Here is a 23,785-nt window from a genome sequence, read left to right as displayed (position 1 = left end):
TAATTTTTAGTAAGCTCTACACTCAACGTGGGGCTCCAACTCACAACCCTGAGATCAAGAGTCACCTGCTCCTCGGACTGAGCCAGCCGGGCGCCCCTACTGTTTTCTTTCAACACTATGAAGCAGCACTATCACCTTCCCTGCTGTTTTGTTTCAGGACAAGTGCTCCCTTAATCCCCACTGTCCCCACTCTTTCTTGAATTATGCTCTTGCTAAGCATCAATTCTCTTTTCTTTCTTTCTTTCTTTCTTTCTTTCTTTCTTTCTTTCTTTCTTTCTTTCTTTCTTTTTCTTTCTTTCTGCTTGGTATACTAATTAATTTCCCCTCAGTTTTACTGAGATGTAACCGCATACGTCACGGTGCTCGTTCACGGTGCAGTGTCACAGACTGGCTTGCAGGTACTGTGAGACGATTACCACTGTAAATTCAGTTAGCATCTACCACCTCTTATAGATACAACAAAAAGAAGCAGAAAAAGAAAAAAATACGTTTTCCTTGTGATGAGAACTCTTAGGATTTACTCTCAACATTTTTCACATACAGCATACAGCGTGTTGGCTGCAGTCGTCATGCCGCAGTTTATATCCTTAGCACATACTTATCTTGTAACTGGAGTTTCAACTTTCGACCACCTTTCTCCTATTACCCATCCTCACTCCCCTCACTTCTGGTAACCACAAAGCTGATCAACCGCCACCATCCTGCCCTTTTAAAACAGATTTTTGCTTTATTATTATCATATTTTAAAGTAATCTCTACACCCAACACAGTGCTCACACCCACAAGCCCCAGATCAAGAGTCGCATGCGTTCGACTGAGCCGGTCAGGAGCCCTGCTGCCCTGCTCTCTGAGTTTTTGTTTTTTAGATTTCACATATAAGTGAGGTTATAAACTCTTGGTCTTTGTCTGGCTTATTTCACTGAACATAATGCCCTCAAGGTTCATCCATGTTGTCTCAAATGGCAAGACTCTCTTCTTGCCTTTTCTTTCCCCTCTTTTTTAACAAGGCTGAGTAATATTCTATTGCATATATATACTGCCTCTTCTTTATCCGTCATCCCTTGATGGACACCTAGAGGTTGTTTCCATTCTTGCCTATTGTAGATAATGCTGCTATGAACATGGGGGTGCAATATTTTTTTGAGCTAGTGTTTTCATTTCCTTTGGATATATTCCCAGAAGTGGAGTTGCTGGATCACATGATCATTCTATTTTTAATTTTTTGAGGATCCTCCATACAGTTTTCCATAATGGCTGTACCAGCACAGTTTCCTAAATACAACTAGCTCCCTCCTGCTTTCACATTCTCATGTGTCATTTCTCCCACCTGAAACTGAATCCTCTCAACCAAATTAAGCCATTTGCCTCAATTTTTTTTTTTAAGGTTTATTTATCCAAGTAAGGTCTATACCCCACATGGGGCTCAAACTCATGACCCCAAGATCAAGAGTCGTGTGCTCTACTGACTGAGCCAGCCAGGTGCAACCCCCATTTGCCTCATTCTTAAGCTTACTTAAAAATCTGTAATTTTAACATAGCTATCGTAAACAACCATATTCAATCCTGATTATTAGAGCTGCTCTCTTTTATAGTAGTTAATGTAATTAAATTTATTAATCTTTTCTTCTGGTATTTATACATTTTGTGATCTTCCCTGTCCATATCATAAAGATATTCTATTTATCATGTATCTGGTAAGTAATTAATACCCAGAATATATACAGAACTCCGAAAGCTCAAGAGCAAGGAAAAAAGACTCAATTCAAAAGTGGACAAGCACCTGAATACACATTTCACTAAAGAAGACATACAAATGGCCAAAAGTACATGAAGAGATGCTCAACATCACTGTTAGGGAAATGCCAATCAAACCACATAAGATACCATTGCACACCCATCGGGATGGCTATTATGAAAAAAATAACAGAAAATGGCAAGTGTTACTGAGGATGTGGAGAAACGGAACTCTCAAGAACTGCTGGTGGGGATAGAAAAGTGGCGCAGCCACTGTGGGAAACAGTAAGGCAGTTCCCAAAAATTAACTGTAGACTCACCATATGAGCCAGCAATCCCACTTCTGGGTATAGAGACAAAAGAACTGAAAGCGGGGTCCTCAACAGAGAATTGTAAACCAATGTTCATAGCAGCATTATTCACAACTGCAAAAAGGAGGAGACAACAGAAATGTCCATCGGTGGATGAATGGATAAACAAAATATGGAGTGTGTGTGTAAACAAAGGAATATTATTCAGCATTAAAAAGGAATGAAATTCTCATATATGCTACAATACAGAAGAACCACCTTATGCACATTATACTAAGTGAAATATGTTAGACCCCCAAAGGACAGATATTGTAATGACTCCACTATATGAGGTACCTAAAAATAGTCAAATTCATAGGAATAAAAAGAAGAACAGTAGTTACCAGGGGTTGGGGGAATGGGCAATTATTATTTAATGGGCAGAGTTTCAGTTTGGGATGATGAAAAAGTTCTGGAGAGGGATGGAGTTATGGTTGCACAATAATGTGAATGTACTCAATGCCACTGAACCCTACAGTGAGAAACAGAAACGAAAAATACAAATAGTAAGTTACATATATTTTACTACAACTTAAAAACATGAATAATGTAATGAACCAAAACCACTGTATGCTTAAAATGGGTGAACTGTAGGATATGTGAATTATGCCTCAATATGTTGTTAAAATTTTTTGCTTCGTTTATTAAAGAGTTACTTAGAAGACTCAAAAGGAGAAGGAAAGCCTACTGTATACGCCTATAAATGTACTTACTGTTCTGTCTGCTTTCCAGATGTTCCAAGGTCCCTTCTGGTATTTCTTTTCTGTTTAGAGACCTTCCTTTACCCACAGAGTAGGTCTACTGGCAACATACTCTTTTAGATATTATCCTTCATCTAGGAAGGCTTTGATTCCCATTTAATTCCTGAAGGATACTTTCACTGGGTTTAGAATTCTGGCTAGACACTTTTTCTTTCAGCACTTGAAAAATGTGCCATTTCCCTGGATTCAGATGAGCAATCCACTATCATCTGAACTGCCTTATCCCTATAGGCAGAGATTCATTTCTCTCTCACAGTTTTACAACTGTTGTCTCTTTAGTGTGAGGTTGGACTCGGATGTGCCTCCACAGTGGTCTCTTCGAGTGTGTCCTGTTGGGTTTGATCACTGACTTCCATCAGTAGCTTCATGTCTCCTGCCAAATCTGCGAAGTTTTCAGCCATTATTTACTCAAGTAGTTTTTCATCTCCGTGTTTCTTTCCTCCTTCCAGCACAAGGAGGATAAAATTTTCACCCTTTTGTCATGATCCCACAGACTCTGTCTTTTTTAGGTCTACTTTCTCTTTTGTTCAGATGGGACTGATTCCTTCCTGTGCCTCCTTTATCTTGCTGCTGAGCAGATCCCTAAGCCTTAACAGCAGCTACTGCATCTTTCAATTCTAGAATCCGACTCAGTCTATTTCCTTGCTGAGGCTTTCTATTGTTTTCATGCTTCAAGCATATTATTACTTGTTGAAGTGTGTGTATGTGTGGGGTAGTTTTTTAAAAATCTAAATACTTTAAAATCTTTGTCAGGTAATTCTAACATCTTGGTGTTGGCATGTATTGACTGCCTTTTAAAATTCAGTTTAAGGGGTGCCTGGGTGGCTCAGTCGGTGAAGCGTCTGCCTTTGGCTCAGGTCATGATCCCAGGGTCCTGGGACTGAGCTCTGCCTCGGGGAGTCTGCTCATCTCTCTCCCTCCGCCCCTCCCCATGCTTGTGTGTGCTCTGTCTTGCTCTCTCCAAATAAATAAAATCTTAAAAAAAATTCAGTTTAAGATCTCCCTGGTTCTTAGTACAACATATGATTTTCAGTTTAAACCTAGACATTTCTGTATTATGTTACCAGGTTCTCGATTTTACATAAATCTTCTATTTTGGCTGGCCTTTTCCAAAACTGCTCCAGCAAGGGAAGCGAGTAAGATGTTCAGTGATTACCAGTTGGGAGTTCCCCACTCAGCCTCCACTGGAACCCGAGTGTTGGCAGGTTGCTACTGTTTGGGATGGGGGAAGTGGCCATGTCACTACTGGAGTGTGGTCAAAGTCCTGACTCCCATGAGCCTTCCTCTGATACCAGACAGGTCAGGGGCCAGGTTGGCATACCTTATTACTGCCTGCTGGGGATGGAAGCCGAGGCTCTGCCATGGGCACCTGCTGGTATGAGTGTGGGTAGGGTAACAGTTTTTTCTGCAATGTCTGACTAGAGTATGGAGTCTAAAAGTTTTCTGTCATTATCACTGGAGTCCACAGTTTATGATAGGGTTTGCTCTTGGTCTTGTATATTCTATGGCTTTGGAAAAAATGTATCAACGTCATGTATCCAACCATTACTCTATCACACAGAATAGTTTCCCTGACCTAAAAATCTCTGTGCTCGCTGATTCATCCCTCTTTTACCCTCAATTGCTGACACTACTGAAGTCTCCAGTTTTGCCTTTTCCAGAATGTCATATAGTTGGAATCATACACTGTGTATGTAGCCTTTTCAGATTGACCTCTTTCATTTAGTAGAATGATTTTAAAGTTTCTCAATGTCTTTTTAGGGCTTGACATCTCATTTCTTTTTCAGTGCTAAATAATATTCTATTATCTGGCTGTACCAGTTTATCCATTTACCTATGGAAGGACATCTTGGTAGCTTCCAACATTTAGCAATGTTAGCATAAAGTTATTCCTAACATTTCCTTATTGGCCTCTTAATAACTACAGGACCTACAGTACAGACACTGATAATTTGTGTGATCTCTTATTTTTTCTTGTTCGTTGTATCTAGAGGTTATCAATTTTGTTGCTCTTTTTGAACTTGTTTCCTTATTGTCTGTTTCATATTTTATTGACTTTTATTCTTTATTGTTTCCTTCTTTCTACAGATACCTGTTTTCTAGAAATGAGTGGGATGGCTTTGCTCTTCTCACTGTCACTGAGTAGTACCTAGTTACAGTAAATCAAGTCAATTCACATTTAAAAGTGCCTGTGAGGGATGGCGTAGCTCAGTGATAGAGATTAAGGAAGGCATGTGATATAATGAGTACTGGGTATTACAATGAGACTGATGAATCACTGACCTCTACCTCTGAAACTAATAATTCATTATATGTTAATTAATTGAATTTAAATAAGGAAAAATACCTGTGACCATAAGACTCAAAACATTAAAATTTTTCTTTTGCATTGTGTAATCACTATAATTTTGATTAATATACGCCTGATTAAAACAACATAACTACTTTCAAGGTAACAGCTTTTCTGAGGCATAATTCACATACCATAAAACACATTCTTTTTAAGTATACTATGCAGTGCAGTGGGTTTTAGTACATGGAGTTCTGGTGACAGTTAATTTTCTGTGTCAACTTGGCTAGGTTACAGTGCACAGATAGTTGGTTAAACATTATTCTAGATGTGTCTGTGAAGGTAATTGTTTGATGAAATTAACATTTAAATCACTAGATTGTGAGTCAAGCAGATTACCCTCCATAATGTGCATGCGTGGGATTCATCCAAACAGTTGAAGAGACTGACCTCCACAAGGAATTCTATCAGTAGACCGCCCTCCTATTTCCTGAGCTGTGAAATCAACCCTCCCCCGGGTCCCCACGCTGCGGGCCTGCCCTGTAGATTTTGGACTTCCCAGTAGCCACAACAGTGTGACCCAAGACCTTAAAATAAATCTCTACAGGAGCACCTGGCTGGCAAAGTCAGTCCAGCGCTTAACTCTTGATCTCAGGGGCTTGAGCTCAAGCCCCACATTGGGCATTGAGCTTATTTAAAAAATAATACACCAGGGGCGCCTGGGTGGCACAGCGGTTGAGCGTCTGCCTTCGGCTCAGGGCCTGATCCCGGTGTTATGGGATCGAGCCCCACGTCGGGCTCCTCTGCTGTGAGCCTGCTTCTTCCTCTCCCACTCCCCCTGCTTGTGTTCCCTCTCTCGCTGGCTGTCTCTATCTCTGTCAAATAAATAAATAAAAAAAAATCTTAAAAAAAAAATACACCAAATAAAACATTGTCACAAATAAAATTCAATAAAATGAAAACCCTATTAAAATGAGACAGGTAGGGACCTAATTTAAAAAAATCCAGACTTTGGGGCACCCGGCTGGCGATGGAGTGTGTGACTCTTGATCTCGAGGTTGTGAGTTTGAGCCCCTATTGGGTATGGAGATTACGGAGAAAATAAATCTTAAAAAAAAAAAAAAAAAAAAAAAAAAAGGAATCATAAAGCATATGGCATTTTGTGACTATCCTCTTTTATACAGAGTAATGTTTTCACACTTCATTCATGTTGTTACCTGTCTTGGTACCTCATTTCTTTTCTTTTTTTTAAGATTTTATTTATTTGACAGAGAGAGTGCACATGCAGGGGGAACCGCAGAGGGAGAGGGAGAAGCAGGCTCCCCGCGGAGCAGGCAGCCCGACGTGGGGCTCGATCCCAGGACCCTGGGATCATGACCTGAGCCAAAGGCAGAAGCTTAACCGACTGAGCCAACCCGGCAACCCTCATACCTCATTTTTTGTTATTGCCAAAGAACATCCCATTGTATGCAAAGACCACATTTTGTTAATCCATTTATTCACTGTGGGAAATCTGGGTTGCTTCCACCTGTTGGCTATTATGAATATTGCTGGTATGAAGATTTCTGTGTAAGTTTTGGGTGGACATATGTTTTCAATTCTATTGGGTGGATACCTAGCAGCAGAATTGCTGGGTCATATGGCAACTATATGTTTAACTTTTTGAGGAACTGCCAAAATGTTTTCCAAAGAGGGTTAGACCAGTTCACATTCCCACCAACAATGTATGAGGTTTCCAGGTTTCCAATTTCTTCACATTATCCATCAATCCTTTAATTAAAGCCATCCGAGTGGGTGTGAGGTAGTATCTCATTGTGGTTTTGATTTCCATTTCCCTAATGACTAATGACGTTGAGCATCTTTTCACGTGTTTATTGGCCATGTGTATATTTCTTCTGGAGAAATGTCTACTCAAATAATTTACCCACTTAAAAAATTGTGTTGTCTTTTTAATACTGAGTCTCAATGGTTCTTTGTATGTATGGGTTTTTGGATACAAGTCTCTTGATACATAACTTGCAAATATTTGTCCCATTCTGTGCATTGTTTTTTCATTTTCTCGATGGTATTTTTTGAAGCACAAAAGTTATAAATATTGACCAAGTTCAATTTGTGTCTTTTTCTTTTGTTGCACAGGATTTTGGTGTTATAACTAAGAAATTATCGCCCCATCCAAGGTCATGAAGATTTTCTCCTATGTTTTCTTCAAGAGTTTTATAGTTTTAGCTGTTATATTTAGGTTGATGATCCATTTCGAGTGAATTTTTTTATATGGTGTGAGGCAAGGGTCCAACTTCAACCTTTTGTATGTATATATCCAGTTATCACAGAACCATCTACTGAAAAGACCATGCTTTCCTCATTCAACTGTCATGGCACTCTCATTAAAAATCAATCGACTATAACTTTAAGGGTATAATATACATTTTGATAAGTACCATGAAAAGTAAAATTTTATTTGAAATGCACTTCTCTAATGAGATAAAGAAACTTGATTTCCTTAGTTAAGTGTTTAAAAATAAACATGATTTTCCATTTATTGATTCTGACTCTATCAGCGGTTAGATGCATTATTATTTTATTTATATAACTACTTTATTCATATAATTAATACAGCAAAGACAAAGATGAACCCAAGTCTGGCTGACTCAAAGTCATGCTCTTTATTTACATGATACTGGAAATGACCTATTCAGAGCAACTAACTGGCTCACTACCCTATCCTAATCATAAACTATTAGTTGAACAACAAAATAGCACTGTTCAGTAAAAAAAAAAAAAAAAAAAAAAAAAAATATATATATATATATATATATACACACACACACACACACACACATACACACCTTTCAAAAGCATAATTTTAAATCCTGTTTCCCAGGAGAAAAGACCCACTTACACATGGGTAGATTTTTCCATTGTTTACTCACTTTGCAGACCACTGAGTACAAATTAGTCTTAGTGGGACATTAAAATGGGGATGTGGAGATAAAATCTTTATTTAAATTAAGGGATTTCTATTCTGGACCTCTTAACCACTATTTGTGCCAGAGATGTGAGAGAAATACTGGCCTATTATTCTTCCTATCTTCCTTGGAATGAACAGACACCTTCATCCCCTTGAATAGTTAGAGCTTCACTCTAAGACTTAAGTTAGATCCCAGACAGGATAAAACCAAAATGGTCATGTTTTTCTTTAAACAGGTCTTTTAAATGACTTCTTTTCTAAGCCTATTTATCATTATCAGATTCTAAGAAACAGCTAAATCTGCTGAGACTCTGCTTCCAGTGCTATGACATCACTAGTCACAACAAAACGCTCTTTCAGAAGAACCTTGGCAGTAATCCCAGAGAATGTGGAACTTACTCTTACCTTCATTAAGGTAAGAGAACTAAACCTTGGAACTTCATGTTGGAGTTAAACCATTCTCCATCCACCCAGTACAGAATAATTAAAGCAAACTAATCTTTATTGCAGAACGTGTCGTCTATGCTTGCTCCTTTAAATACACTGCTGGTGCTGGGTCCTCTGGGGAGAAAAAGGGGATTCGATAATCATAACACAGAGAAGAGTCCCGTATTCATGAGGGTCAAGAGAGTCATAGTTTAAAGAGAACACTGTAATGCATAGGGTCTACATCTACTACATAAGTAAGCTGCTCCTGTCACCTCCAATTCAATAGGTAGTCCTGATTTCTCCTCCTTTACTTTCATTTGTACATGTATTTGTTAAACTTCTATTATGTACCGGGCACTAGGAAATCAAGGGAAAATAAGGGAGACAAATGATCCTGCAACTGGAGCTTATAATCTAATGAGCGAGACAGATAACTAATGAGGAAACAGAGTAATCACGAATTATAGAAAGAAATGAACAGAGTGCTGTGATATAAAGGGAGGGACCCTCTTTGGTGGAACAATCAGGAAAACAATTTTAAAGAAAATAACACTTAAGTGGATATTGACATTAAGCTTATCCTTAAAGGATAAGAAACCAACCATGGGAAGAGTAAGAATAGCTTTTTAGGCAGCGGGAATGATAAGCATACTGATATTCTCATGGGAAAGGCCTTAGTCTGTTCTAGGACCTGAGAGAAGACCAGCAAGACATCAAACCGCAGGTAAGGGAGAGATGGGAACAGAGAGACAGGGATGATGGGGTGGGGTGGGGTGGGTCGTTAGGGACCAGGTCATTCCTTTTTTTTTTTAAGATTCATTTATTTATTGGGGGGGAGGGGCAGAGGGAGAGAGAATCCTAAAGCAGACTCCCCACTGAGTGTGGAGCCTGAAGCTACAGTAGGAGCTTACAGTTTACTCTGACAGTAAGACACTGTAAGGTTTTAAGTATAATCTAGCTTAAGTTATAAGATCATTTCTTTACTGTGTGGCGAGTGAAGTGGAGGGGAGCAGGAATGGAAATGGACACTTGTCAGAAGGCTGCTGCAGGAGCCTGAGCCAAAGTTCAGCGTGGGATGCACTTGAGAGTGACAATGGGGTCTACAGACAAGTGGGATGTGCCACAGGGACAGCAACAGCAGAACTCGGTGGGGGGGGGGGGGGGAATGGACTGGATGAAGCTCTGGCAGAACGGGAGGAATCCAGGATGACTTCTAGGTACCTGTTACTTTTCTGGTAAGCTCAACAGTAGGATCCCAGAAGGCACTATTACCCCAATGTTAAACAAAGCCTTGATGTTTCCTCCCCAAAATGAGTAGAAGAATAAATCTTGCTCAATTTTCAAGCAGATAAATGATCAGGAAAAGTAGTGGTTTCTCTTCTGTTAATTATTACATATCCATAAATCATCTCCTTCTGAACGTGGAAAACATTTGTAACTGAAGTGGTGAATAGCTGGGTTTTCCTAGACGACATACTCAGGGACTCAAAAGCTACAGACATAGTGTCTTTTATTACTGAAACTTGAGTAAGAAAGATTTATGTCATTTTGACTCCTAGATAGCAAAGAATTTGCAGAATTCTTCAGAGTGAGTATAAATTAAATAGTAAAGAAAGAGCTCGACCCCATTGGAGATGCAGAATTAAGAACACGAAGACGTTTCATCCAAACTCAAGAAATACCATTTCCTCTTAGCAATATATTGTGTATGCTGAGTACTCACCAACATGAATGGGGGCTGGGAACAACCCATACTCGTGCTCTCCTGGAGTGTATTCCAGCTTCTCTTTCTTTAATTGGATCAATCGGCTCTTTGGGCTGTGATCAGAAAAGAATGGAAAATAATCAGAGGCAATGAAATCTCTTCCTATGGTCAAATACAGAAAATAGATCCTCTGTCAAGAGTTTTTCTTTTGGGACGCCTGGGTGGCTCAGTCTGTTAAGCGTCCACTTTCGGCTCAGGTCATGATCCCAGGGTCCTGGGATCAAGTCCCACATTGCGATCCTTGTTCAGTGGGGACTCTGCTTCTCCCTCTCACTCTGCTGCTTCCCTGCTTGTGTGTACTCTCTCTCTGACAAGTAAATAAATAAAATCTTTTAAAAAATAAGTATTTGTTTTAACAGTGGCTTAAATTTTAAATGCATGTGTTTTGGGGGAGGGATATCAAGTACATTCATGTATTTTTAGAACCTATATTTTTGGAATTGTCTTTTAGGAATTACATATAAAAAAGAGCCATGTTAGCATTTTCCAGCAGTTCTGCAAAAGGAACCTAAATTTCAGACCTTATACTTGGCCAATGATTTATAGTATGTATGTATTATTTTCAAAATTTATTTTTTAAAGATTTTATTTATTTATTCATTTCTTTGAGAGAGCGCGAGTTGGGGGGAGAAGTACACAGAGAGGGACAAGCAGACTCCCTGCTGAGTGCGGAGCCTGCCTCGGGGCTTGATCCCATGACCCTGAGATCATGACCTGAGCTAAAATCAAGAGTTGGATGTTAAACCAACTGAGCCACCCAGGCATGTCTATTTTTTTTTTTTTTTAATCTTTTAAGTAAGCTCTACACCCAACGTGGGGCTTCAACCCACAACCCAGTGATCAAAAGTCACATCTTCCCTCAACTGAGCCAGCTGGGCATCCCTGATGTTTTATAGTTCATAAACTACTTTCACATGTTATTATTTATATCAATTCCATGAAGCAGGTAAGAAGAAATGTTAGCTCTAAGTTTACAGATTTGAAAACAGGTGCTGTATGAAGTCAAGTAACTTACCTTAATTTTAGTAGCTACTAAGGAGATTTAAGATAAAAACCTCAGTTTCTTGACCAGCTCCTACTCACTGACTAGTCTTTTATTTTATTCCACAACGTCACCATAGACTTACCCCTTTACTTGTCTTACTGGTCTGTGTTTCTAAATGTTTGGTATGAGATCAGTCTTAAGATATTTCACAAATACATAAAAGGGAAAAAAGAGAAGGAAATAAAAAGGAAATGAAGAAAAAGAGAGAAAAAAGGGTTTCAGGAGAGCCTTACTTAGTCTACTCTGATTTTGCCTTTAAGTTCCAGTAAATAAGGCAAAGCTGATGTATTTTTTCCCTATGAATCACAACATACTGCTTTTTAAAAAACAAGTCTATTCTATCTTGTAACAAGCAGGTATACTAATACACATTTTGCAGGTGAGAAAAGTTATTTGTAGAACCTGAAGTTCTTAAATTTGAACACTGGTTCCTTCTACTGGTTCACTCATTTATTTATTCAACAATTACTAAGCAGTCACTAAGTCCAGGTCCTATTCTTTTGTTTGTTTCTTTTCTTTTCTTTTAAGATTTTATGTATTTATTTGCGAGACAGTGAGCAAGCACAAGTAGGGGGAGCAGCTGGCAGAGGGAGAAGTGAGCTCCCCGCCGAACACGGAGCCCAACGTGGGGCTCAATCCCAGGACCCTGGAATCATGACCTGAGCTGAAGGCAGAGGCTTCACTGAATGAGCCACCCAGGAACCCCAGAGATATGAATTTTTTAAATCCAACTAAAAACTGTATTTCTTCATCATGAATCAAAGTCAAATAGGGTAAGAAAGCAACTGTGTCTAGAACCAAGCACTCTGAGAGAGAAAATTTGGTCTATACTTGACCAGATTCAGGATTTACCCAAGCAAATTAAATAGAGAACATAAAAGGTTCCATTTAGTGGCAACAGGAATGGTAGCAAACCCAACATTTCACCCTGCTTCCTCGAGGGTTGCAAGCAGGTAACAGATGGCGATCAGGGAGGGCAATGCTGGGCACCCCGAGGACAGCGAACACACAAGACTACAAAAAAATCCAGGGTCACCAGTAGCGCTGTAGTCTTCAAACTACCAAATGAAATACAAGCCCCCCTGATTGCACCTCCCATCAATTACTGACCAATTCTTCAACAAAAACAACTTCACCCCTGATTCTGCAATGCTGATGTCCAGGATCCGTGGCTCCGCTACAAACAGGACAATCATGTAAGAAATCCTTTTCCTACGTTCTTGGCCAAGTCTGATTCTGGTTCTAATTTTAGGCATGACCACTGATTTCCTTGTTGGTGATAACAGGATGGGAGTCTCTCTCTCATTTTCCAATACTTTGTTCCATGTGAGCTGTGCAGAGGGGTCAACGGAGAGAGAATGTGGCTCTCTCTGTCAGATTGTCTTGGAGACTCTCAACACTCCTAGCCATTTTCCATGGTATTCACTGTGTGTGTGACACTAATAGTTCAAACCACTCAGGAGAAAATCTGTAGGAATGAAAGTAACCATTTCAGATACAGAACTGCCACAACATAGAGTAAGCTGAACAGTAAGTTTCTGTGATAGCTGTTTACTTCTGACCAATGGCTGAAGCTGCAGAATGAGACTACTATTTCTATGTATATATGTGTAAATGAAACCCTTGTGCTTTTCTTATCAAAAGAGAGTAATTTGCCTTCTATAATGTTCTATTTATAAATGCAACCCATTCAGTATTTGTGTCCAGCTTTCTCTCTCTTTGGTAGTTTACTAGTTTTAATAATTTATCATTTGAATGCAATGCAGAGATATCAAATTCAAACAGGCCAATCCACCATCAAATGGGAGAAAAAGCATACAGATATGTAAGAAAAAAATAGAAAAAGTGAGCATTCCTAATAATGACTGTTACTAGTTATGATGTATATCTTAAATATTGTCTGTAACCATGTCTTGACTTCATTTACTACATTATTTTCAAATCTTGTCATCTCTCATCGTGGCCCCAAGCCCCAGATAGTGAAACCACTAAGATGCCTTCTTCTAAGTTTCCCGGACAGCTGCTGAGTCACACCAAGGGCTTGCTCCAGCACCTCATCAAAGGGAGGATAAGGGGATTTCTGGCAGAATCCAGACCTTAATGAACATATCAGTATCCTAAAATCTGTCCTGTTCGGCAAACAAATAACGTGAAGAGAACCTGAAAATCAAAAAGAAGTTCAAGTTCCTAGGTTAACAAAAGGTTCAGTTGTATTTTATTAATGTGAATTATGTTTTATCTATTGGGAATTTCTAGGTTTGGAGAAAAGCATATTATTGTTCCTATAAGGGACTGAAATAACTGTCAAAACTTTATCCTTTTATCAAGAAAGATTTTTCTTTCTTTTTCTTCCAGATTTGGAGACCCTTGTCATATGGTGACAATCATGGCATAGGTTTTACTGGCTATGTTGGAAGATTCTAGAGAATTGTCTGTGATATGTCTTCATTCTTTGAGGAACTTCTGATTCAATCTGTATGAGTGACTATACTGAGGACTCTATGTCCATTTTAATTATGAGATTACTGGTAACTTAAGAGGTAACCAATGCCACCACTCTTACCATCTAAAGGTGGTTCCTGATTTTTCCATACAATTGTCCAAAAGCCTCAGCTACCAGCAAAAACTGAGACAGCTAAAAGAAAACATCAAAAAGGCTTCAGTACAGGGCTGCATCAGTAATTTCTGACCAATGATACTATCGGGAACCGAATTACGGCTGCAGGCTCCTCAATATTAGCTGGAGGCATCACCTCAAACAGACACCTGTTAAGACTGTAAAAAGGGTCAGAAGTAGAGTTTCCAAGGCATTTTTATCTGAGAAACAAACCAATTTATGAAAGCAGACTGCTTAACTCAAGACCAGCAAAATAAGAATTAATCACCAGGACTGAACAAACTGATTTAAGTGTAAAAATACTGTATCTCTAATGAATGTCTGATAAAGACCTTTTCTTTCTATAACCCTCAAGTTAATAGGCTATACTTGTGCAAACTAGGAGGAAATACTCTTTAACTTGTATACTGTTCTAAATGTCTTAAGTTTAGAAAAACACCCTATAAATGTTAATATAGATTATAAGCCTACAAAAAAACAATCAAATTTTTGTAAAAAAAAAATACATTAGTTGGCCTAGCTAGAAAATTATTCAGAATATTATATACATATACATATATATAATATAAAGTGCGTTTTACATTCCTGTTTAGGAAAACAACCCAGTCTTTTCTTTCCTATGTAGAAAACAAAACAAAAGATAAACGAAAAGAAAAGGAAAAAAACCCAGTTCTTTCCAACTGTGAGTTTCTTTCCTGTGTGTCTCCTTTATTTTTACATAGAACACTCTACTTCTGACACTTCTGGTCACCAAATGTGTGGGGAAACCCCACACCAAGCAATCCTCTGTGACACCAGCTGGGTGTCTTACAATTTAACTTAATTTTGACACTGCCGACCCGGAGACAGCATCAGATCCCACAGGTTAAGGGCTCAGTCCCACCAGACTGCCCCCACCTCCACTTCAGATGCCAATCAGAAGCACTAAGTCCTGGGGCGCCTGGGTGGCGCAGTCGTTCAGCGTCTGCCTTCGGCTCAGGGCGTGATCCCGGCGTTCCGGGATCGAGCCCCACACATCAGGCTCCTCGGATAGGAGACTGCTTCTTCCTCTCCCACTCCCCCTGCTGTGTTCCCTCTCTCACTGGCTGTCTCTCTGTCAAATAAATAAATAAAATCTTCAAAAAAAAAAAAAAAAAAAAGAAGTACTAGGTCCCTATTTTACTCACAACTTCTGCCCTATTTAGCTAAAAACTAGGGGCTCCAATGACCCTCCTCCTCACATCTGATTGATACGCAAGAGCGGTTCACAAAACTCAGGCAAACACTTATATTTAGCAGTTTAGTAAGGGACTGTAACAAACAGAGGAACAGTTTTTAACCAGCTACCTGCCCCCCCATCCAGCACCTCATAGGCAGCTGACAGAAATGCCCAGTCTCTCCACGAAACAGGCCTATTAACTTATCTTCATAGGTATGGCTTCAAGGGGTAGGCTTCTAAATAAACACACTTAGACTTATACAGAACATTCCATCCAAAAGCTACAGAATACACATTCTTCTCAAGCACACATGGAACATTACCCAAAACAAATCAAATGTTAGGTCATAAAACAAATCTTAATAAATTTAAGAAGAGTGAAATCATATCAAGTGTATTTTCCAACCACAATAATATTAAAGTAGAAATCAACTACAGGAAGAAAACTGGAAAATTCACAAATATGTGGAGATTAGAAAACATGCTACTGGACAACCAATGGGCCAATGAAGAAATCAAAGGAAAAATTAAAAAAAATATATCTTGAGGCAAATGAAAATGGAAATACAATACCAAAACCTAGGAAATACAGCAAAAGCAGTTAAAAGAGGGAAGTTCATAGTGATAACTGCCTACATTAAGAAATAAGAAAGATCTCAAACAATGTAAATTTACACCTCAAGGAACCAGAAGAAGAATAAATTAATTCTTCGAAAATCAGGCACAAGACAAGGATGCCCACTCTCTCCAGTTTTATTCAACATAATACTGGAAGTCCTAACCAAAACACCAGACAAGAAAAAAAAAGGTGAAAGCATCCAAATTGGTAAGGAAGAAGTTAACTGTCCATATTTGGAGATGACATACTACTACCTGTAGAAAACCCTAAAGATTCCACCAAAAAATTATTGGAAGCAATGAAAGACTTCAGTAAAGTTGCAGGATAGAAAAATCAATACACAGAAATCAGTTATGTTTCTATACATTAAATAAGTAAGTAGCAGAAACAGAAATTAAGAAAATAATCCCATACACAACTGCACCAAAAAGAATAAAATATATAGGAATAAATTTAACCAAGGAGGTGAAAGAGCTATGCTCTGAAAACTGTAAGACACTGAAGACGATACAAACAAAGGGAATGATATTCCACGCTCATGCACTGGAAGAATTAACATCGTTAAAATGTCCATATTAGCCAATGCATTCTACAGATTCAATGCAATCCCTATCAAAATACCAACAACATGGGGCACCTGGCTGGCTTAGTCGCAAGGGCCTGCGACTCTTGGTCTTGGGTTGTGAATTCGAGCCCCATACTGGTTGTAGAGACTGCTTAAATAAATAAACTTAAAAAAAAAAAGTACCAACAACATTTTTCACAGACCTAGAACAAATAATCCTAAAGTTTGTATGGAACCATAAAAAGACTCTGAATAGCCAAAGCAATCTTGAGAAAGAAGAACAAAGCCGGATGTATCACAGTCCCAGATTTCAAGATATACTACAAAGCTGTAGTAAACAAAATAGTATGGTACTGGCACAAAAACAGACATACAGATCAGGAGAACAGAATAGAGAGCCATACCAGGATACCAAAAGAAAACAAAATTGCAGGCCGCTACTTCTCACGAACAGAGATGCAAATATCCTCAACAAAATACTAGCAAAACAAATATAAAGATACATTAAAAGGAACACACACCAAGATCAAGCGGGGATTTAGTCCATGGATAAATACGGTCCAACACCTGCAAAAACAATCAATGTGATATACCACAATAACTAAAACAAAGGATACAAATCATACGATCATCTCAACAGATGCATAAAAAGCATTTGACAAAATTCAACATCCATTCATGGTAAAAACTCTCAACAAGGTGGGCATAAAGGAATATACCTCAACATAATAAAGGCCATCTATGAGAAGTGCACAGGTAACATCATACTCAGTGGTAAAAGACTGAAAGCTTTCCTCTAAGATCAGGAACAAGACAAGGATGCCTACTCTCACTACTTTAATTCAACATGGAACTGAAAGTCCTAGCCAGAGCAATTAGGCAAGACATAAAAAGTATTCAACCTGGAAAGGAAGAAGTAAAGCTGTCTCTATTCGCAAATGGCATGATAATATATTTAGAAAACCCTAAATACTCCACCAAAAATTGTTAGACCTGATAAATTCAGGAGAGTTGTTGGATACAAAATCAAAATATAAAAATCTGTTACATTTCCATACACTAAAAAATGAACTATCAGAAAGAGAAATTAAGAAAACAATCCCATTTGCAATAGCAGCAGAAAGATTAAAATACCTAGGAACAAATTTAACCAAAAAGGTGAAAGACCTGTATACTAAAAACAATAATTTATTGATAAAAGAAACTGAGGAAGGCACAATTAAATGAAAGATAATCCACGTTAAAGGGCTGGAAGAATACATGCTACCCAAAGCAATCTACAATTCAATGCAATGCCTATCAAAATTCCACTGGCATTTTCACAGAAATAGAACAAACAAGCCCAAGATTTGTGTGGAATTACAAAAGAGCAAAGCAACAGAGAAAGAACAAAAAAGCTGGAGGAACCACACTTCCCGATTTCAAGCTATGCTACGAAGCTACAGTAATCAAAATAGCATGGTACTGGCATAACACCACACACACATGTGAACAGAAGAGCGAACCCAGAAATAAACACAAGCACAAACAGTCAATTAATTTATGACCAAGGAACCAAGAACATAAAAGGAGAACTGGCAGTCTCTTCAATAAATGGTGAGGAAAGTGGACAGCCACATGCAAAAGAATCAAATTGAACGCGTACTATACACCACACACAAAACTCAACTCAAAAAGGATCACAGACTTGAAAGGTAAGACCTGAAACTATGAAGTTCCTAGAAGAAAAGACAGGCGGTAGGTTCCTTGATGTCAGTGTTGATGATATGTTGAGTTTGACAACAGAAACAAAGGTGACAAAAGCAAAAATAAACAAGTGGGACTACTTTAAACTAAAAAGCTTTTGTACAGCAAAGGAAACCACCAACAAAATGAAAAGGCAACCTACAGAATGAGAGAAAGTATTTGTAAATCATATGAGGTTAATATCCAAAATATATAAAGAACTCATATAACCAAATATCAACAGAACAAACAATCCAATTAAAAAATGGGCACGGTATCTTGAGTATGTCAAAGAAGACATACAAATGGCCAACAGCTATGTGAAAAGGGGGGCTCAATATCAAGAATCATCACAAAAATGCAAATCAAAACCATAATGAGATATCCTCTCACACTTGCTAGAATGGCTACTGTCAAAAAAACAAGAAATAACAAGTGTTGGGGGATGTGAAGAAAAGCGAACCCTTGTGCACTATTGGTGGGGATGTAAACTGGTACATCCACTATGAAGAACTTCATGGAGGTTCCTCAAAGAACCATCATATGACCCAGCGATTCCATCTCTGAGTATTTATCTGGAGAAAATGGAAACACGAACAGGAAAAGACATCTGCACCCTCATGTTCACTGCAGCATTACCTACAACAGCCAAAACATGGAAACACCATAAATGTCTACTGATAGATGAAAGGATAAAGAAAATGTGTGTGTGTATGTACACACATACACACAAGAGCACTATTTTGTTATACAAAAGAAGGACGTCCTGGGTGCCTGAGTGGTGCAGTCAGTTGAGCGACCGACTCTTGGTTTCGGCTTGGGTCGTAATCTCAGGGTCATGGAGTCTGCTTAAGACTCTCTCTCCTCTCAAATAAATAAATCTTTTTTTTTTTTCCCGAATAAATAAATCTTAGAAAGAAAAAGACTCTTTCCCTCTGTCCCTCCCTTGCATTCTCTCTCAAACAAACAAACAAACAAACAAGGATGCCCCATCATTTGTGACAGCACAGATGGACCTTGAAGCATTATGCTAAGTGAAATGAGTGAGACAGAGAAGGACAAATGCCAGACCACCTACCACATATGTGGAATCTTCAACAACAACAAAACCCCACACTCACAGATATAAAGAACAGAGTGGTAGTTGCCAGAGGCAGAGCTGCAGGGTGGGTGAGATGCGTGAAGGTGGTCAAAAGATAACAAACTTCCAGTTACAAAATAAGCAATTCCTGGAGATGCGATGCACAGTGTGGTGGCCACAGTTAATAATACCGTACTGCGTATTTGAAAGTTGCTAGTTATTTGAACGCCTACTATACACCACACACAAAACTCAACTCAAAAAGGATCACAGACTTGAAAGGTAAGACCTGAAACTATGAAGTTCCTAGAAGAAAACACAGGGGGTAAGCACTGCTGGATGGCACAGTGGCCAAAGTGGTATCACCAATGGCACAGTGACACCCTACGCTTCCCGATTCACTAAGAAGAAAACATCACATATTTGTGATGCTCCTGCCACAAAAGCACAAACTTAATCTACTCATGAAGAAACATTAGAAAAACTCAAATTTAAGGACCTTTTATGAAACAACTCTTCTGAGCTCTTCAGAAGTGTCAATATGATGAAAGACAAAGACAGGCTGAAGCACTGTTCCAAATTAAAGGAGAATAAGCAAACATCTCAATGAGATGTAACATGATCCCATACTGCATCCTGAATCTGTTAAAAAGGTTGTTATAAAGGACATTACTGACAAGATGAGTGAAAACTGATTATGAGCTGTACGTTAGGTAAAGGTATTGTAGTGATGGTAAAGATCCTGAATTTAATATTTGTATCCTGTTTATATAAGAAAATATCCTTTGGTCTTAGGAAATACATACTGAAATATTTATGAGTCATGTGTCAGAATGTCTATAACTTCTTTGCATCAAATAACAGGAAAAATGAGAGAGAGAGAGAGAGACAGACAGAAACAGAGACAGAGACATGAGAGGACAGGAGAGGAGAGGTGAGAAGAGGCGAAGCAGGGAGGGAAGTAGAGAAAGAAGTGGCAGAATATCAACACTGGATGACTGATGAAGGGTTTATAGTGTTTCTGTACAATCTTGAGATCATCTATTAAGTAATCACAGACTATACATAAAAATAGAGAGTAAATATATGATGTAGGGAAAATATTAAATTTTTTACAATAATCTAATTTACTCTGGTAATAGAATTTATTTAGATTAGTGTTTAAATTTCTTTAACACCAAACAACTACAGGAAAGATAGGACCAGAATCATGGTGAAAGGTAAAGAAAAACTGTACTGGAGTGAAATTAAAACACTGTTCTAGTGGAAACCATAACAGAACATATTTGAAAGATTGTTGTGCTTTGAATCTCTAAGAGTTTAGGACTATGACAGATGCACGTAAGTATAATATAATTGACTTACATGACAATGTATATAAAAGCTCTCTGTAAATGTCAAGGGAGCATACAAATTGTAGTAATAGCTGACCACAGAAATGGTGTTTTTTAACACACACCCACAGTACAAACTTTCAAGACAAAACTTGGCATTTACTGCATTTTGGAGTCTACTTCTTAGGTGAATAAGAAAAGCATAAACTGAAATAATTTCCTTACATATTTGTTGCCAAGTAAGACGGCAGGTGCTACTCTTAGAATTCAAAATTTTTCTAAGATTTTAAGTCCTATGTATTATATTTTAGGAATTCAGGCAGTTGGTTCTATTCCTTTTCTTTTAAAATATATTTTAAAAACCATTAGGTTCTATAAGATTTGTAAGACAGACAAACTCATGGCTTAAAGAAGTTTATGGAAGCAAACATGCCCAGATTACCTCTCAGAGTGCAATTTAACTCATACCTATTAGGTGTTACTAAGCTTTACCAGTAGAAAAAGAAAAGTAAAATTAATTTCAACTAGAGGAGAATTAAGGATACCTTTATTTAATGAGAAAACATTCCAGATTTTGAATAACATTTGAAAGAATTAATGGGATTTGGAAAGTAAATGGGAAGGAGGAAGGTAGTTTTTACCACGCAAACACCTAGGACAAGTGCGATGGAGAAATTGGGGAAAATTATCAGATGTTGTGGGTAAGAGGAATGAATAGATTAAGGAGTGTAACAAGGGGCCCCTGGGTGGTTCAGTCGGTTAAGCATCTGACTCTTGGTTTCAGCTGAGGTCATGATCTCAAGGTCGTGGGATCGAGTCCCATGTCCCACTCCATGCTCAGCGGGGAGTCTGCTTTAGATTCTTTCCCTCTCCCTCCTCTTCGTCCCCTCCCCTGCTCTCGCATACTTGCTTGCACATGCACTCTCAAATAAATAAAAAATCTTTAAGGAGTGTAACTGGAGATAAAATGAGAAAAAATAGGTTACACTAGATCATGGTGGGTCTTTTGGATGTTTTTATGTAGGAAATAACTGTATCTTAAATCTAAGCAGAGGAGTAACAATCCCGGTGAGGTCCTATTACTATATGCAGGAGGAAGTAAGAGTCTTAGAGGAATTAATTTCATCGGAGGTCATAATTAGTGACAACAGAGTAAGACATTTAAAAAATTTATTGAATACTTACTTCATATATATCAACCATTCAATCCACCACAGGTCTATGAAATAGGTCCTCTGCATCAGTGCCACTGTTTAGAGGAGGACACTGAGCACCTAGGTTCAGTAACATGCCCAGATTCGTACAGCTAGCTAGTGAGTGAAAGAGTTGGGATTTGAGACTACTTCTATAATCACAACTTTAATGCACTTCCCTTACTGAATTTAAGAATCATGTGACTCTAGCCACTTTCTCCCTAAACAATCCACTCTGTACACCAAATGCAGTTAAACTTTTGAAAATACTAATTCTGCAAACAACCTTGCTGACGATGTTAACATTTCTCTCAACACCCTTTACCAACCAATACTATTTTCTATAACTGATTTATCTTACTAATTTTATTTTGTTTAGATTAATGTAAATTTACATGATTTTATAGCACAACTATTGATAGGGAGACTTTGAGAATCCTAGTAAAAGGAAAATCCTATTACCCATTTAAAGGTAAATTACAATCAGACCTGGCTAAAATATTTCTGAACAAAACCTACAGACAGCAGGGGGATGAATGAACCCCTCTTTCATGCACAACAGCATGGCAGTGTTTGGACTGGGGATGGGATACTCAGAGGGGAGGATATAAAAACATTATTTCTTTGTGAAGCCATCTGTCCCTAACCCTCCTATTAAAACAATTTTACCTCACAACTTAAAAACACTGAGAACCATGACACATTTTTAAGCAAAGTAAAAAGCTAAGATCACATTTTCAGGTTACTATGTAAACTTTACCAGTCCTAATGTTTTATCTCATAAAGTATGTAATGTCAAAAATATACGTTTATCTAGAGGAAGCATTCAAGTAAGAATTTATCAAATGTTCCAGACAAGTCAACCATATTTTACAATCAAATGGTATTTAAGTACTTTAATTAAGCACAGCTGAATGGATTAAATAAGATAATATGTGTAAAGTGCTTAGCACAGTAACTAACACATAGTGGACACTCAATAAATATTAACTTTCTTCTTCAGTTTAGCCAATGATTATATAGCCTAGTCTAATACTATAGACTAGAATAAACTGCAAAGAGACCAGGGAACTAGATGTGAAAATCATTATCAAACAATTAATAGAAGAGGGACGCCTGGCAGGCTGAGTCCGTAGAGCATGTGACCCTCAATGTCTGGGTCAGAAGTTTGAGCCCCACATTGGGTATAGAGCCTACCTGAGAAGAAAAAAATTACTAGAAGAAAACAAGGCTAAATTTCTTAATTCCTTTAAAACCAGGGTGTGGGAAAGCTTATTTAATTATGGTTCAAAAATCCAGAAACATAGGGTGCCTGGCTGGCTCAGTCAGAGAAGAGCATGTGACCCTTGATCTTTGGGTCATGAGTTTGAGCCCCCGGTTGGGTGTAGAGTTTACTTAAATAAATCAATAAAAACTTAAAAAAAATCCCAAAACATGATAAAAACAGAAAATCAAAACCCAAAGCACTATAAACTCTGCATGATAAAAACAATCATTATAAGCAAAGGCCACAGACGAATGACAGAATCCATTAAAATACTATTAGGATTAATAACTGAGTTAAGTAAGGTTGCAGGATTGTAGGATACAAGATCAATATGCAAAAATCAACTGTACTTCTATACACTAGCAATAAATATCCAAAAATGAAAGAAAAAATTCCATTTATGGGGCTCCTGGGGGTGGCTCAGTTGGATAAGCGCTGCCTTTGGCTTGGGTCGTGATCTCGGGGTCCTGGGGTTGAGCTCTGCATCGGGCTCCCTGCTCAGTGGCGAGTCTGCTTGTCCCTCTCCTCTGCCCCTCCCCCTGGCTCGTGCTCTCTCTCTCTCTCTCAAATAAATAAATAAAATCTTTTTAAAAATTCCATTTACAAGCTTCAAAAGAATAAAATGCTTAGGAATATGCTTAACAGAAGAAGTGCAGAACTTGTACACTGAAAACTAAAAACATTGTTAAAAGAGATTTCAAATGATTAAGTAACTAGAAAAATTTCCCATGTTAAGAATACTTAATATCTTTAGGATTGTAAAGCCCCCCAAATTGATATACAGATATTTTCAAGAGCCCAGCTGACTTTTTTTTTGCAGAAATCAATAAACCAATCCTGAAAT

The 23,785-nt window shown here is 38.2% G+C and overlaps 1 protein-coding gene across 9 annotated transcripts in view; it reads right to left on the bottom strand.

Annotated features, from left to right (window-relative positions):
- Positions 1–23,785, bottom strand: part of ASH1L (ASH1 like histone lysine methyltransferase) — a 173,606-nt gene that overhangs the window by 43,819 nt on the left and 106,002 nt on the right. For 7 of the 9 annotated variants that reach the window (XM_057315003.1, XM_057314999.1, XM_057315004.1 and 4 more), the window contains 2 exons: positions 10,256–10,350; positions 2,055–2,159 (listed from right to left, as the gene is read on the bottom strand). In XM_057315003.1, coding sequence (XP_057170986.1) covers positions 2,055–2,159; positions 10,256–10,350 — 200 coding nt within the window. The remainder of the gene's footprint in view (positions 1–2,054; positions 2,160–10,255; positions 10,351–23,785) is intronic. The other 2 variants (XM_048225436.2, XM_026485200.4) reach the window with 1 other exon arrangement.

The sequence above is a fragment of the Ursus arctos genome, unplaced genomic scaffold, assembly GCF_023065955.2.
Source record: "Ursus arctos isolate Adak ecotype North America unplaced genomic scaffold, UrsArc2.0 scaffold_2, whole genome shotgun sequence".
In the NCBI taxonomy this organism is placed as follows: domain Eukaryota; kingdom Metazoa; phylum Chordata; class Mammalia; order Carnivora; family Ursidae; genus Ursus; species Ursus arctos.
This window is presented reverse-complemented; position numbering and strand designations above follow the sequence as displayed.